The sequence below is a fragment of the Procambarus clarkii genome, chromosome 75 (genome assembly GCF_040958095.1).
Source record: "Procambarus clarkii isolate CNS0578487 chromosome 75, FALCON_Pclarkii_2.0, whole genome shotgun sequence".
Lineage (NCBI taxonomy): Eukaryota > Metazoa > Arthropoda > Malacostraca > Decapoda > Cambaridae > Procambarus > Procambarus clarkii.
In genome coordinates this window covers 28,116,882-28,134,408 of record NC_091224.1, presented here as the reverse complement: position 1 = coordinate 28,134,408, position 17,527 = coordinate 28,116,882, and the positions used below count along the sequence as shown (strand labels likewise).

The 17,527-nt window shown below is 45.2% G+C and overlaps 1 protein-coding gene across 9 annotated transcripts in view; it reads left to right on the top strand.

Annotated features, from left to right (window-relative positions):
* The window catches only part of LOC123771607 (centromere protein F), a 155,047-nt gene that overhangs the window by 62,610 nt on the left and 74,910 nt on the right, over window positions 1-17,527 (top strand). For all 9 annotated transcript variants that reach the window (XR_011224712.1, XM_069313434.1, XM_069313433.1 and 6 more), the window contains 6 exons: window positions 1,486-1,648; window positions 3,875-3,978; window positions 11,277-11,423; window positions 12,307-12,441; window positions 15,756-15,903; window positions 16,319-16,482. Coding sequence is in view for 8 of the 9 variants with exons in the window: in XM_069313434.1 (XP_069169535.1) it covers window positions 1,486-1,648; window positions 3,875-3,978; window positions 11,277-11,423; window positions 12,307-12,441; window positions 15,756-15,903; window positions 16,319-16,482 (861 nt within the window). In the remaining variant the exon portion in view is untranslated. The remainder of the gene's footprint in view (window positions 1-1,485; window positions 1,649-3,874; window positions 3,979-11,276; window positions 11,424-12,306; window positions 12,442-15,755; window positions 15,904-16,318; window positions 16,483-17,527) is intronic.

Sequence of the window (17,527 nt, the reverse complement as noted above, 5' to 3'; positions counted from 1 at the left end):
TCCACTTACTATATTGTACTAATTTCTTGGCTATTTCTGGGTTTATCTTGATGTCCCTCATCACCCCATCCAAGTATGCACTCAACTATGGAGACATCGCGGGGGCCTCGTAGCCTGGTGGATAGCGCGCAGGACTCGTAATTTTGTGGCGCGGGTTCGATTCCCGCACGAGGCAGAAACAAATGGGCAAAGTTTCTTTCACCCTGAATGCCCCTGTTACCTAGCAGTAAATAGGTACCTGAGAGTTAGTCAGCTGTCATGGGCTGCTTCCTGGGGGTGGAGGCCTGGTCGAGGACCGGGCCACGGGGACACTAAAAGCCCCCCGAAATCATCTCAAGATAACCTCAAGATAACATCACACTACTCTCACATACTCCAACATTAAACCAGTAACACTTTACACCATGTTCACTGCATTTAATAACATTTCATCAAGTCCAAATATATTTTGTACTCTCCAGAGAGACCCCTCTATTTGTTTTGTTATCTGCTGCCGTCAATTACATGTGTGTATATTATAATAATTATTGCATACTTCCTTTAGTTGTTGAGTTAGTGTAAAAATCCCATCCATGCACCCTCTTTCACTGTGGGGGGGGGGGGGGGGCACTAGCCCTGGGTAACAGGGAAGGGAGCAGGTCCATTCACTACATCCTGTGCACTGTACAGCCTCACACAGATGCAACTATATTGTTTCTATTTGCATTGTGTCTTTTTTTTTGTTTTACAAAGTGAAAAATTCCGCTTTTCAGTGTACTGTATCAGGTTTTTGGCTTGTATATTAAACTTGAAGGTGAGTGTATTAGTATTATATTGCACTGTACTTGACTATCAGCTGTGTTCCAAGCAGTTAAAATAATGGAAAGTTTGCTGTATGTGTTGTGACCAGGGAGAGCCAGCGAGAGCTGGGGCAGCCGGTCGGCCGAGCGGACAGCACGCTGGATTTGTGATCCTGTGGTCCTGGGTTCGATCCCAGGCGCCGGCGAGAAATAATGGGCAGAATTTCTTTCACCCTATGCCCCTGTTACCTAGCAGTAAAATAGGTACATGTACCTGGGAGTTAGTCAGCTGTCACGGGCTGCTTCCTGGGGGTGGAGGCCTGGTCGAGGACCGGGCCGCGGGGACACTAAAGCCCCAAAATCATCTCAAGATAACCCCTCTCAAGATAACCATTATTGGTTGCAGCATGAATAGCATCACACCTTACAACTTTATATAGAAGCTACATGGTAAGTTATGGTGTGTAATCTGTCAGTAGTAGTGGACTAGCAGCTCAAACTGTCACCACAGGTGGCTTTCTTAGGCCAGGTAGAACACAACTCTTCAAGCTTACACTCCAAAAATAATGTTTACAAAGTTATAACTATAAATCCCTCACAGTTGGAGAAAACGGAGCAGCGTCTACGAGCTGTGCAGAGTGAATTAGACTGTCAGAGACACTCCAAAAATAATGTTTACAAAGTAATAACTATAAATCCCTCACAGTTGGAGAAAACGGAGCAGCGTCTACGAGCTGTGCAGAGTGAATTAGACTGTCAGAGACACAACAGTGAAGCTGCACGCAAGAACCTGGAGGAGAAGTGGAAAGAGAGGGAGAGAGAACTCACTGGTGACATGACCAGAGCACAGAATGACATGGCGGCCTTGGGTGAGTTACAGGCTTCTTCTGAGGTTGGTCCTAATCTAACTCTTTGTGTCGCAGTCTGCTGATATGCCAGATCCTACAGCAGTATTTCTCAACCCTTTTTTCTCCTTTTGGAACCCTTGAAATAATTTTCATGTCTCGAGTAACCACTGCATAAATATTATATAATATATATGTGTGTGTGTGTAATTACCTAAGTGTAGTTACAGGATGAGAGCTACGCTCGTGGTGTCCCGTCTTTCCAGCACTCTTTGTCATATAACTCTTTGAAACTACTAACTAACGGTCTTGGCCTCCACCACTTTCTCACCTAACTTGTCCCAACCATCTACCACTCTGTTTGCGAAAGTAAATTTTCTTATATTCCTTCGGCATCCGTGTTTAGCTAGTTTAAAATCTATGACTTCTTGTTCTTGAAGTTCCAGGTCTCAGGAAATCTTCCCTATTTATTTTATCAATTCCTGTTACTATTTTGAATGTAGTGATCATATCACCTCTTTTTCTTCTGTCTTCTAGTTCTGGCATATTTAATACCTCTAACCTCTCCGTGCAGCTCTTGCCCTTCAGTTCTGGGAGCCACTTAGTAGCATGTCTTTGCACCTTTTCCAGTTTCTTGATGTGCTTCTTAAGATATGGGCACCACACAACTGCTGCATATTCTAGCTTTGGCCTAACAAAAGTTGTGAATAATTTCTTTAGTATTTTGCCATCCATGTATTTAAGACAGAGGAAGATAGTATGATGCTACAAGATGACCAAGACAAACTGAAGGAACGGTCCAACAAATGGCTACTAAAGTTCTACCCAAGTAAATGTAAAGTAATGAAAATAGGCGGAGGAAATAGGAGGCCAGACACTGGATACCGAATGAGAGTTGAAGTCCTTTGTGAAACGGACAAAGAGAAAGATCTAGGAGTTGATATGCCAAACCTGTCTCCTGAAGCCCACATCAAAAGAATAACATTGACAGCATATATGAGGCTGGCTAACATCACAACAGCCTTTCAGAAACTTGTGCAAGGAATCTGTCAGAACCTTGTATACCATGTATGTAAGACTAATCCTGGAGTATGAGGCCCCAGCATGGAGCCCGTACCTTGTCAAGCACAAGACGAAGCTGGAAAAAGTTCAGAGGTATGACACTAGGCTAGTCCCAGAACTAAGAGGCGTGAGTTACGAGGAAAGGCTGAGTGAACTGCACCTCATGTTGCCGGATGACAGAAGAGCTCGGGGAGACATAATCACCACATACAACATTCGCTGGGAATTGACAGGGTAGACAAGGATGGATTATTTAACATGGGTACATGCACAAGGAGGGGACAGATGGAAGCGGAGTACCCAAATGAGCCACAGGCACATTAGAAAGAACTTTTTCAGTATGAGAATGGTTAGTAAATGGAATGCACTAGGAAGCGATGTGGTGGAGCAGGACTCCATACACAGTTTCAAGTGTAGATATGATAGAGCTTGAAAAGCTCAGGAATCTGTTCACCAGTCGATTGGTAGTTGAGAGGCGGGACCAAAGAGCCAAAGCTCAACCCCTGCAAGCACAGTTAGGTGAGTACACTAGTTGTGTAGGACGAGCTCAGCTGGTAGAAATAAAAGCAGTCACAAATTTTTAACACCCCCCCCCCATACTCCACCCTAAGTCCCCTCCAAAGGAAATTACAAATAAAAAGTTGTAAAGTACACTAGCTGCAAACAGAGAGAACCCATGAGCCAGGGGAATTAGAACAATGTGGTTTCAGAACTCGTAGCATGAAACTAGCCAAAAAAAAATCTGTTCAGTGCCTTTAGTTAAGCACAATTCAGAGGATGTCTGATGAAAGCAAAATTGAGACGGCACAGAAGTCACTTAAGATCGAGACGTGACAGGCAGCATTCACCAAGGACCAAGTAGATGTGGTAAGCAACCTGATCCGATGCCATTCCCCTGAAGGGAAATAGGACTGGTTGTTGTATCCTAGATGATCCCAGACCACATTAGAGACTGGCAAGAGCAGCTGAATGTCAAGCACGTACGCCACTATCTTCTACATTTGTCATGTTTCTATGATTTGCTCTCTCTTTATTTAATTCTCATGCATTCCACTTTTCAATAATTTGATCCCATTACCTCTGTCAAATTAGCATCTATTTGCCAACTGCTTCAAGAGAAATATTATAGTGTTTATATAATTATATTAGTTCATTAGTGGCATTAACATGCGATTTTTTAATCCACAGAACGTCGCGTAAGTGAACTCCAGACAAAACTCCAGCAACAGGAGACCTTGACCCGCAACACACAAAACTCCCTCCAGGCATCTTTGGACAAAGCTCTGGCTCAGGTTGGTGGTAGTTGCTTGCTACAACAGCTAGTCCCTGATGGGGGACACACCTTATGGTGTGCAAAGAATGTATTTTCTTAAAATATTTGTCTATTGCTACATACCTGTACATGCTTTGTTGTCAGGGAGTACTCTTAAATTACTCTAAAATACTCTCTCTCTTACTCTCTTTCTAGGGTATTGTAAATATTACTTTAGGGTATTGGAGCCATTTGCTTTTTCTACCATGTTTAAGGCTCTCATAACAAGCATACAAAACACTCTCAGGCCTCTGGACTTGTGTAGGCTAGAATGAGTATCTTACTTATTTTGTTGGGGACAGGTAGCCTGTGTGTGTATGTATAATTACCTAAATGTAGTTACAGGATGAAAGCTACACTCGTGGTGTCCTGTCTTCCCGGCACTCTTTGTCATATAACACTTTAGAAACTATTGACGGTTTGGCCTGCACCACCTTCTCACTTACCTGTAACTTGTTCCAACCATCTACCACTGTTTGCAAAAGAAAACTTTATATTTTAGCAGCACCTTTGTATCCTTAGCATAAATCTGTGTCTTCTTGTTCTTGAAGTTGCTGGTTTCAGGAATTCCTTTGTCAATTTTGTTGATTCCTGTTATTATTTTGTAAGTGGTGATCATATAACCTCTTTTTCTTCTTCTCGCTTTGTCATATTTAGTGCCTCTAGCCTCTCCCCATAACTCTTATCTTTCAGTTCTGGAAGCCATTTTGTAGCATGTCTTTGCACCTTTCCCAGTTTATTGAAGTGCTTCTTGAGATACGGGCACAATATGATCAGAGAAAATTCAACTATTAAATGCACATGGCTGGAAAGTCTTCAGAACCAGCTTTAGAAATAAAAATAGCATTTGCTAGAGACAGCTGTGACAGTAACAGACACTCTACCAAGTTGTACATAACACAGGCAAGCACTGAACACAGTCTGAAAGATTAGAGAACAAATAAATTCTTCAAAGTACAAGACTAGAAACACATGGCCAACCACAGAAGAAAAGAACAGAGACTAGAAACAACTAGCAGGACCAACCACAGCATCTAGCCATACAGAATAAAGGCCAGGGCCCAGATTCACGAAGCAGTTACGCAAGCACTTACGAACGTATACATCTTTCCTCAATCTTTGATGGCTTTGGTTACATTTATTAAACAGTTTACAAGCATGAAAACTTGACATTCAACTGTTGTTATTGTTATAAACAGCCTCCTGGTGCTTTGGAGCCCATTAACTGTTTAATAACTGTTAACAAAGTCACCAAAGATTGAGAAAAGATAGACAGGTTCGTAAGTGCTTGCGTAACTGCTTCGTGAATCTGGTCCCTGGTCTAAACCAAAGAGAGAGAGAGAGAGAGAACCACACTACCCATAAAGTTCAGAGAAAAACACATCCTTAATATCACTAGGCTGGAAATTGCACACATAGCTGAACCTAATTGAGAGGGCTCTGCTATGAAAACAGGCTGAGGCAACTCACGCTTACAATCTTACAGAAGAGAATAAGCAGATGGGATATAATCACTCCATAGAAGATCTTGAAGGAAACAAAGTGGACAAAGGAAGTCGATTTAAATTCAAGGAAGATAGGACAAAAGGACAACAGTGGAAGCTGGATATGAAATTGGGTCATAGAGATGTAAGGAAGTTCTCATTCTCTGTACGAGTAATTGGCAAGTGGAATGCATTGTAAGAAGAGATTATTGAAGCCAATTCCATCCACAATTTTAAGAAGAAATGTGATGAAAACGTTAATGTTGAGAGAGGTAATCGGCACGCCAGGTATGATTACCTGACTAGTTTGTTATCAAGGCATAAAGAGCTAGATCTCGCGCCCCCAACGCCAGGTATGATTACCTGACTAGTTTGTTATCGAGGCATAAAGAGCTAGATCTTGCGCCCCCATAGTTGCTGATATAGTACTCGTCAAAAGTATGTGCCGCCCTGTTTGAGGCGGCTCGTACTTATGGCAAAGAAAGAATGTTAGTCTTGTGTGTGAAATATTTGAGACTGAAGTATGTGCCAGGTACTTGACGTCATGGTGTCTGCTAGCTCCCTGGAGCTACACAAGTGGAAGGCTTGGTTGACCCCAGGCATTAATGTGTTTCATGTCTCACTCTGGCACCTTGCCATTGTTTCATCACAGTTAACAAAGGTCAGTATCGTATTAATCTTGTGGCACCTACCAAGGAACTAAACAGAGAAACCATGGCTTTGATCATTGCTTTAAAGGCCGCATGCTGCACGAGAGCAAAATTACACGATACAAAACACAGGAATGGAAATGGTACCATGTCACCACTAATGAAAATCTCTGGGCTAGAACAGCAGTGTAAGTCACTAGGCAGAGGTCAGCACAATGACAATCATGTGCACATGCTGCTACCATATTTACAAAAACATGAGAACACTTTCCACTATTTGCATCCCACCCAATGAGTGCAATTTGCCCAGATCTCCCTCCTAATAGAAAACAAAGTGCTCGCACTAACATTTCAGGATATGACTTTGCGACAACAAACATACATTACTCTAAATGCCCTTACTAAACACAACCCTGCAACCTGCATTGGCTCCACACCTGCATGAGCAGGGTTGTAAATTACATATAAACCAACTTTCAACTCTACATATCTTGTCTGGTGACCAAGTCCAGAGATATTTCCAGAGATATAGAGAGACTGGAATGGAATCCATCTTAAGGAGGACTTGTCTGTTAAACATCATGCTGGGAAAGTTAATCCTGAAACCAGAACTGATACAGACAAGAACCATGAGGTATGTTACATATCTGGTAAATCAAAATCAAGGTACCTCTGTAATTAATAAATGTGCGGGAAAGCCAGTAATTTGTCTAAAAAAAAAACCATCTCTGAGGAGACACTGTGTTGATAGAGGCACCAGGTGGGAGAGTTAGTGGCGACCATGCCATCTGGTGGCAGGAGGGAAAAATGGCAAAATGGTATTTTTGGGTATATCTGATAGTTTTAGTATTTGATTTGTATCCATTTGTACAAAACAGTTCTCTTTACTCGTGAATTTAAGTTTTTGTGACGCTTTTTTAAGCCAATATGGCAGTGTTTTCCCAGAGTTTGTCTTCCTCAGCTTCCTTGCTTGTGTCTTTGAGGGGGCAGGAATCTGGGGCCAGATTCACGAAAGCACTTACGCAAACACTACGAACCTGAACATCTTCAGGTTCCTGAACACGTTTTCAATCTTTGGCAACTTTGTTTCCAATTATTAAACAGTTAATGAGCTCCAAAGCACCAGGAGGCTGTTTATAACAATAATAACAGTTGAATGGGAAGTTTTCATGCTTGTAAACTGTTTAATAAATGTAACCAAAGCCGTCCAAGATTGAGGAAAGATGTACACGTTCGTAAGTGCTTGCGTAAGTGTTTTCGTGAATCTGGCCCCTGGTATCTGCTCCCAGTAGGCCATGAGGTCAGATGTGCTTAGTGTGTTGGCATGAGCCCTGAGGTACCAGTATATACTCTGGGCAGCCACTGAGGGCACCAGTGGCTGGACTTGTGATCCTGTGGTCCCGGGTTCGATCCCAGACTCCGGCGAGAAACAATGGGCAGAGTTTCTTTCACCCTATGCCCCTGTTACCTAGCAGTAAAATAGGTACCTGGGTGTTAGTCAGCTGTCACAGGCTGCTTCCTGGGGGTGGAGGCCTGGTCGAGGACCGGGCCGCGGGGACACTGAATCCCCGAAATCATCTCAAGATAACCACCCCAGAGGGTGCTTATTTTCATTGTGTCCATCAATCTATTTATAAGGTCTTGAAATGTTTGGAAATAAATGTTCTTGAGTTTACAGTAGTCACAAAATTAATTGGGAATGCTATGTTTTGAGCTCAAAGGGCTGCTGAGATTAAAGTTAATTAACTTACCTACATTTTATACTTATGGCCATAGCTCAAGTGTTTTGATAAAATCATCTTTACCAGATGTACTGTATTTGCCGGCGTAAAAGATGCGGGTTTCTGGGGGGGGGGGAGGTGGCGTCGGCTCCCTGGAGCTATCCAGGCTGAATGGATATGTATAACTTTCTGGCATTAATGTGCTTGGAGTTCTTGCCTACCAGGGATTTTGTGGTTGGTGGTATTCCTCGCTTGGGCCCCATGAGTGGACACGTCCCGGGGGTTCAGGTTTTAGCAGGTTGTTTGGTAGACTTGGGTGCCGGTTCGCAGTACCCTGCCTGGGCTTACCATAGCGTGTTAATATAGCTAAGGGCCCTGGGAAACCACGTAGGGGACTCTGTGGTCCGGTGGTTGTGACCCTTGAGTCCCCTCTCGCTTCTTGTGAGTTTGCAGATTGCTCTGTCCCCTTGTCTCGTGGCGACATTCGCTAGTTGTGCCTCCGCCAAGCTGCCTGTTGGGTCGGTGCTTCTTTTGACTCGGAGTTGTACGACATTGTTGTCTGCTCGTGCTCCAGTTTATCTATGTAACTCAACATATGTGGGTGCTGGCAGCTGCTGCATTGCATGCTTGGTTTGGTTGCTGCAGCATGCTCGGTGGGTTGCGGCCCCGGATGCCCCAAAACTGCCCCGCCTTGGTTATAGGGGTCCGGACTTTGGGTTGGGAGTCGCTTCGGCTCTGGTTCAGTCCGCCCCTCCTCGTCCTTTCCCTTCTGTTGTGCATTCATTCCTTCCCCTTGCTTCCGGCTCCGAAATGTCTGCGGGTTTTGGAGTTGTGGTTGGGTCTAGTTGGGTTGAGACTCGGGTGGTCTCGGGGTTTCCTCTTCTAGGGTGGCGGCGGAGGCATTCGAGCCTCTTCCTCCAGCCGTAGGGTATGGGTCTGACCAGTGGGCTTAGTGTTTTTATAGCTGCCCCAGCTTTCTCTTGTGGGGCCGGGGGCTTTGGAGGGACGGCTCGGCCCCCGGGTCCTGCCGTGGGGGTCCGATCGACCACTCCTGCCCCTATGGTTCTTTTTCGTTGGGACAGGGGATGCTAGGATTGGGGTCCTGGCTACGGCTTTTCTTTGTATTCCTTTTCACGTCTTGAATGTTCTCATATATAACTATGAGATGCGTGCGTCGTTCTTCCCTGCTGGAGTTGGTTGCGCTGCTCCTGCGGGTTGCGGGGTCGCTGATTTTCGCTTCGAGTCTCGCAATTCTGTTCGTTGTGCTTGTTTTCCTCTTTGGCCTGGGCCCTGGCTCTTCAGTTTTCGTCGTCATCTGGTCCTAGCTGTTGCGGTGTCTGTAGTTCAACTCTTTTGGCAGGCGGATTCTTCTCGCTGCCATCTGTTTTCGGCCTTGTTGGTCCTTCAGGGGTCCCGGGCAGGGTGTGTCTGATCGCTGGGGTTGGTTCCTTTCAGGCTTGCCGGGTTTGGGTTCCTGGTTCCCTGGTGGCTGTTCCTACTAGTTCTTTGCCTGCCTCTTGGTTTGGGGGTGCTGCTTTCCTCGGTGTCCGTTCCTGAGGGTCTTCCCGTGGCTCCTCCCCTTTTTGCGGATCAGTCCGGCCCAGTACAAGGCTGGTTCGTTTTTTTCCTCGAGTCTTTGAGTCTCGGGGTTTTTGTCACAAGTTCTCGTCGCTTGTGTGGGCACTGGTGGCTTCGTTGTTGGTCTCCCACCTGCGTGCTTCATCTTGGCGGCAGTATGTAGTTTCCTGGCGGTCCTTCCGGTTTTCCTATCACTGCATAGGTGTACTGCGGTCTCTGATATGGTTGTTTTGTCCTTCCCCTCGGGGTTGTTCCTGGACCGTCGTTTGATGCCGAATACTGTCGCCTCATTTCAGGCGGCACTGGCGGGGCCACTCCAGCTTGTGTTTAGTGTTGCTGTTTCTTCTGCTCCGTTCTGCTAGCTGTCTAGTTCGTTGTTTCACCTCTGGTCTGCTCATGCGCTTCCAGTGCCATCCTGGTCGTTGGCCCGGGTGGTCTCTCTCCTTTCTTCTCCTTGGGTTGTAGTGACCCCTTCGGTTATGGTGTGTTTTCCTGCTCGTTTGTTCCTGGTGGTAGGTTGTTCATTAGCTGCAGTCTCCTTCTTTTCGGGTGAAGTTTGGGTCTGCTGTTTTCCGGAGGGGGTCCTTGGGTTGCTGCTTGGTTGTTCAGGCTGGGGGTGCTTCGTGTGTGTGTTTGGTTGCAGCTCTTCGCTGTTATCTGCACGTCTTGGCCTCTGGGGCCGTGGGCACGTTTTGGTGGACCCGGGTTACCTTCCCTCCTTCCTGTTCTGGGGTTCGGGTCTCCCGGGTCGTCTGCATGGTCCTTTGGTTTGGCCTGGGATTTTGTTCTTGTGTAGGGCGAGTGGCGACTGCCTCCCGGGTCCTTCCCTCTTTTCCTTATCTTTGGTGAGGTAGCTCCAGGGAGCCGACGGAGCTCCCCCCCCCCCCAGAAAACCAGCGTTGAATGTAATGAAACACCATTTTCTGGGTAAAAGCCTCTGAGGGGCGCCAGGTTCTGGCTCATGGTCCCTGGTAGGCAAGAACTCCAAGCACATTAATGCCAGAAAGTTATACATATCCAGTCAGCCTGGATGGCTCCAGGGAGCCTCCGGGACTCACCCAGAAAATGGTGTTTCATTACATTCACCGCTGTTTTTTATTTTTAAATATATAAAAAAATTGCCCTACGTCAAATGCGGCCGTATTACGGATGAGAGACTGAGTTCCATGGGTTAGGGAGCCGGATGAGCATACTGGGTAAGCTCACTAGGCACAAAAATTGTTGCTAATAATAAAATAATTACAACAAGCAGAGTTATTAGTCTTTTATCACAAACTTATGAAAAATTGCTTATGATACGTCGGCAGTTATAAAGGAAGCTCACATCATCTCACCACCTTACCCAGCATACATAACCCACACATGATTTATATCTTACATTATTTAATGACTGTCTTACCTTTAAGACACATTTATTCATCATCTAAATAAAAAATGCTTCTAGAAATTTGAAAGGAATGTTAAACTTTCATCTGCCTGTCAGCCATTTGCTGTGAGTGAACGAGAACCAGAGTGCTGTGATGGTGCGCCACGGTCAGGTTCGTCACCCTGGTGGCCTGATGCGGGAACACAAAACATCACATCCAGAAATACGTTTCACATCCTGTATAGCAATTTTTTTGCCATCAATATAAACAACTACATAGTTGATCTTACAGGAGGCAAAAGTTGGGGTACACAATCCACATTAAAATATCTATCAATAAATGAATGTTGAAACATACTAAAATGTTTTTTCTGCAAAATAGCCTTGTGTAAAACAGGTGCGTCCTATGTAAGGGTGCATCTTTTACGCTAGCAAATAAGGTATGTGCAGCTCATCTACATAGTGTTATCATCTCTTAGACTGCATCAGTGGAGAAGGATTGCAAGGTAGCCGAGAGTCGGAGCAGTCAGCTAGAGGCAGAGATTGCCCGGTTAGAGAAGACAGCTGAAGATTCGACCAAAACTCTTACTATGTTGCGCCAAGAGAAGGAGATGGCAGCTGCTCAGGTATGATTATTTTTCATTTATATTTGTACATAAATGTGGCATAGTTTTGAGAATGAGATGAGCGTGAAAATAATCCATTGCAGAATCATTTTCATAATGATTTGAATGGTAGAGAAAAAGAATAGCCTGGTAATGATGTGATGGTGTCCTAGGAATAAATTAAAATGGTTCTTTCTTTGGAAATGTCTTGACCAGGTTGGCCGTGGCCTGTGTTAGTCTGGCTTGCACTGAGCGTGCATCACTGTACTGTGATGGCTTTGTTAATGCTAACACACCTGGCACTGGGACTGCATTATCCAGCTGGCTCTGGAACGAGTTGGTCTGGCTGTCGTCAGGTTGGGTTTTCCTGTTTTGTACCCGGCCATATTGGTCGTGTTGATGCTGGGCTCATATAGTGCTGGGTTGTGTTGGTGCAGCTAGCTCCATGCTGTATTGGTCCGGCCGGAGCCAGGCTGCTATGTTGGTTTGGCTTGTGCCAGGTCTTGTTGATACAGCTGGACCATTCTCTGCCATACTGGTGGGTGGTCTCTGGGTGGGGCAGGTTACTGGTCTCATGATCTGTGTTGGTGAGGCCATTGTTCTAGCCCATTGTGCCCCCGGTGTGGTCTAGGCTGGTTGCTGCTCCTGCTCTCTTTTCTGGGAGACCACTCACCCAAATTATTGGCCACTTGTTGAATAATCTGGAGAGTTCGACACTGAATGGTTGGATAATCAGATTACTATACTTTTTAGTCAGATTTTTGGTATCATTGAATAGAATAGATAAAGTTCTATAATCTATATTGGCAAAATGTCTAATTTATTTCCTTAAAAAAAAATATTAAATAAAAGGCCTCAATAATGATTTTGACCTCTTAAACTTAAATTTTCCATTGTTTTGCAGGTCTCAGGATTGAAGGTGAAACTTTCTGCAGCAGAATCTTCGATAGACAAGCTGACAACGCGCTTAGAGTTGGCCGAGCAAGTGGCAGACAGCAGGAAGGTTTCACTTGAACAGATGCAGGCAGATAAGGACAAAGTGAGCTTCTCTTACAAGTGTTGGAGTACTTACTAATTAGACATCCCCAGTAAAAGGTGTCCTTACTGTTTTGTCACGTTTATTTTGTTTGGTCTTATTTATTCTTCACGGATCCATTCAGTATCTTGAGGATGCCTCATCATATTGGCCAAAAGTTAAAAAGGAAGTGAATGTGAGAGTTGGGCAAGAAAATAGGAGAATAACTAGGAGAAAAGTGGTAGGACAATTTTTTTAAGTGGAAAAACTAACAGCAAACTAAAACTAAATTAACACTTTGTTAGAGCTCTTAGGTTTCCAACTTGCATTATTTCCCTTGGGTGTCCAGCCTGTGTTAGTTCCCTTGGATGGCCAACCTGTGTTAGTTCCCTTCGATGGCCAGCCTGTGTTAGTTCCCTTGGATGTCCAGCCTGTGTTAGTTCCCTTGGATGTCCAGCCTGTGTTAGTTCCCTTGGATGTCCAACCTGTGTTAGTTCCCTTGGGTGTCCAGCCTGTGTTAGTTCCCTTGGGTGTCCAGCCTGTGTTAGTTCCCTTGGATGTCCAACCTGTGTTAGTTCCCTTGGGTGTCCAGCCTGTGTTAGTTCCCTTGGATGTCCAACCTGTGTTAGTTCCCTTGGATGTCCAACCTGTGTTAGTTCCCTTGGGTGTCCAGCCTGTGTTAGTTCCCTTGGGTGTCCAGCCTGTGTTAGTTCCCTTGGGTGTCCAGCCTGTGTTAGTTCCCTTGGATGTCCAACCTGTGTTAGTTCCCTTGGGTGTCCAGCCTGTGTTAGTTCCCTTGGGTGTCCAGCCTGTGTTAGTTCCATTGGATGTCCAGCCTGTGTTAGTTCCCTTGGGTGTCCAGCCTGTGTTAGTTCCCTTGGGTGTCCAGCCTGTGTTAGTTCCCTTGGATGGCCAGCCTGTGTTAGTTCCCTTGGATGTCCAACCTGTGTTAGTTCCCTTGGGTGTCCAGCCTGTGTTAGTTCCCTTGGGTGTCCAGCCTGTGTTAGTTCCCTTGGGTGTCCAACCTGTGTTAGTTCCCTTGGATGGCCAGCCTGTGTTAGTTCCCTTGGATGTCCAACCTGTGTTAGTTCCCTTGGATGTCCAACCTGTGTTAGTTCCCTTGGATGTCCAACCTGTGTTAGTTCCCTTGGATGGCCAACCTGTGTTAGTTCCCTTGGATGGCCAACCTGTGTTAGTTCCCTTGGATGTCCAGCCTGTGTTAGTTCCCTTGGATGGCCAACCTGTGTTAGTTCCCTTGGATGGCCAACCTGTGTTAGTTCCCTTGGATGTCCAACCTGTGTTATTAGACACAGAAATCAATAGCATGATGTGTCAAATAGAACAAATCCACGAGGGCCGTGATGAGGGTTCGAACCTATGTCCGAGATGATTTCACATGGTATTGTGATTTCTGTGTGTAATGAAGTAAGGTCGAAGAGGTAGAACAGCCTATTGACAGAGCTTGGGTGCATGGGGGAATTGTGTGAAACCCTGGTTTGTGTCTCGGAGAGACTGCAGGATCCGTGGTAGGTCAGGATAATTTCCCGGTTGCAATTCTTTTAACCATGTCATAGCTCAGTCACTTAAGGCAGCGTCTGGGATCCTCTCGGACGTAGGTTTGAACCCTCGTCACGGCACTTGTGGATTTGTTCCTGTGTTATGGATTTGTTGTGTTATTCGCAGATTATTCACAGAGATTTGTTGTGTGTTATTGCATATAAAATATGTTCAAAAGGAATTACCGGAAAAATAGGCAGATGGATTTACAATTTCCTGACAAACAGAATCCGTCCATCACCGTGAAGAGCTCAGTCCCCCAGAGTACTGTGCTTGCTCCAGTACTTTTTCTCATCCTCATATTGGATATAGACAAGGACACAATCTATAGTACTGCATCATCCTTTGCAGATGACACTAGGATTTTGCATGAGAATAGATAACATAGAGGACACGACAAATCTCTAATCAGATGTAAATCAGGTCTTTCTATGGGCTACAGAAAATATGGTGTTTAACGAAGATAAGTTCTAGCTCATGTGCTACGGAAAAAACGGAAACCACGTACAAAACGCAGTCAAATCATGACATAGAACGAAAAGGCATTGTAAAAGATTAGGGTGTACTCATGTCGGAAGATCTTACCTTCAAAGAACACAATAAAGTAGCCGTCACAACTGCAAGAAAAATGACAGGTTGGATAACAAGAACCTTTTACACTAGAGATGATATACCGATGATGATACTTTTCAAGACGCTAGTGCTCTCTAGAGTGGAGTACTGCTGCACAATGACAGCACCTTTCAAAGCTGGAGAAATTGCTGACCTGGAGAGCGTGCAGAGATCCTTTACTGCTAAAATTCACTCAGTAAAACATCTAAACTACTGGGACTGACTAAAAAGCCTAAATCTGTATTCTCTTGAGCGCAGGTGGGAGAGATACATAATAATTTACACGTGGAAAATATTAGAAGGGCTGATCCCAAACCTGAACACAGAAATAACACCACATGAGACAAGAAGGCATGGCAGGATGTGCAGAATATCCCCGTTGAAAAGTAGAGGTGCAACAGGTACTCTGAGAGAGAACTCTATCAACATCAGAGGCCCGAGACTGTTCAACACGCTTCCACTACACATAAGGGACATAACTGGTCGACCCCTCATAGTGTTCAAGAGAGAACACTCTTGGTTCCCTTGGGTGTCCAACCAGTGTTAGTTCCCTTGGGTGTCCAACCTGTGTTAGTTCTCCTGGGTGTCCAACCAGTGTTAGTTCCCCTGGGTGTCCAACCTGTGTTAGTTCCCCTGGGTGTCCAACCTGTGTTAGTTCCCCTGGGTGTCCAACCAGTGTTAGTTCCCTTGGGTGTCCAACCTGTGTTAGTTCCCCTGGGTGTCCAACCTGTGTTAGTTCCCCTGGGTGTCCAACCAGTGTTAGTTCCCTTGGGTGTCCAACCTGTGTTAGTTCCCCTGGGTGTCCAACCTGTGTTAGTTCCCCTGGGTGTCCAACCAGTGTTAGTTCCCCTGGGTGTCCAACCAGTGTTAGTTCCCCTGGGTGTCCAACCTGTGTTAGTTCCCCGGGGTGTCCAACCTGTGTTAGTTCTCCTGGGTGTCCAACTTGTGTTAGTAGACTTTTGTAGTTAGTAGGGGGGGGGGGAGTCCAGAGTTTTAAAATTCATCAGCATGAATACTTCAAGGATCAAGGTTATTCAGTTGTTGACTCACAAATAAGTGTGACAGTAATAGGCTAATTGAGGTTTGATGTTGTTATTTTCCACGCAGAGGCTTAGGGATCATACAGAAATATCAGTGAAAAATGTTTTGAATTTTCATTAAATTTGCAGGCTGTTAAAGATGCTGAAAATGTTGTAAACAAGTTATCTCAAGAGATGGGCCAACTTGAAGACGAGCTGAAAGCCACAGTAGGGCAGAGAGACGAGGCAACGACAGCTCTCAACACAACCAAAGAACAATGTGAAAGGAAGTTAGCAGGTACTTTATAATATTGGCTTTATGTAAATGATGTTACTTTAGCTGGATAGAATGCTCATTATATCTGCCTGTGGTCGTCATTACATCAGGTTGTAGACACTGGACATTACACCAGGCTGTTTATATTACACCTGCCTGTGGTTATTACACCAGCCCATGATCATTCCACCTGTCCATGATCATTACACCTGTCCATGATCATTACACCTGTCCATGATCCAGTTGACATTGTACGATGTTCAGATTCTGGAATTCCTTTTTGTTTGAGTTATTGTTCTGGTGTGATTGAACAATGCCTAGTGGACTCAATGACCTTGTTATTCATACTGGTATATTTACCAAGTAGTTTTGCATAATTTTAAATGAATAATATATTTTTAGTTGAGTAGAAGTAAGTCTTTAATGCACTTTCTAGGAATGAATGCAATGGAAGCGGAGTTGTCAGAAGCGCGAGCCCAGGTTGCCAGTGTATCTGCTGAGATGGAGAGTGTTAAGGCTAATGCTGCATCAGTAGTAGAGTCCACCAAGGCAGAAGCTGCTATGGAGATACTTAAAGTCAAAGAAGAAACTGAAAAACAAGTATGTATTGCTGAATGTTGAAACCAGAAATTTGTCAAATTAGGCTTTCGGTGTATATGACGGTGTATATATATTTTTTCTGAGCTAGTAAGAAGGTTGCTCCTCTTAGCTGGGGCTTCCTGCCATGGACATGGATCGGATGCCAGCTGAGCTGTCCTGGTCTTTGTACCAGGTGCTCTCCTTTCTCTCTTCTCCTTTGTTTATGGTGGTCCTTTCGGTCCAAGACTGTTTCCAGAAAGCTTTGTTATTGTTGGCTTTGGCTTCTGGGGGTCGGGTCGGGGAGCTTCATGCTCTCCTTCGGCACAAAGGTTTTTGCTCTTTCGGTCCGGGTGGACGTTTTGTTCATTTGCAGCCTTCTTTCCGGTGAAGAACGAGATGGCGGGCTTCTGGAGGGGTCCGTGGGTTATTGATGCTTGGTTGGTCAGGCTGGGGGGGGGGGGGTGCATCATGTTTTGTGTCTAGGTTGCATCTTTTTGTTTGTTGCTGTTTGTTGCAGCCACTTGTCTCATCTTCGTCATGAATCTTGCAGTGCAGCTGCCTCTCGGGTTAGTCCCTCTTTTACTGCTCTTAGGATTACTATCTCCAGGGAGCCGACGGTGCTCCTTACAGAAAACCAGGATTGAATGTAATGAAACGTCATTTTCTCTGTGTGCCCCGGAGGCACCCTTTCTCCCTCTGGTCGGAGGTTTTGGTTTCTGTTTGCTCAGTCTTCAAACTGGGGACAGACAGCCTGCGCGTTGGGTTGGTGATGGTTTGCTTGTTTCCTTTTTGGAGGGGGGGGGGAGTTTCTAGCCTCTTGTTTTGGTCTAAGGTTGCAATTTTCTCCCATATGGGGTCTGGGGCGCCTGCCTTTCTGAGTGCCCAACCCCGGTCGATGGTAAACTTGAATATTCTCCCAAACAGTGGCGTTTTCATAGGCCACTACTCCCTTCGCCTTTCTGGGGATACCCATGTTCTGGCTCGTGGCTCGACAACTCCATATGACTGAAGCCCCAGATTAATATAGCTAATATCAGTCCAATAAATGCAGGGAGCCTCCAGGGCT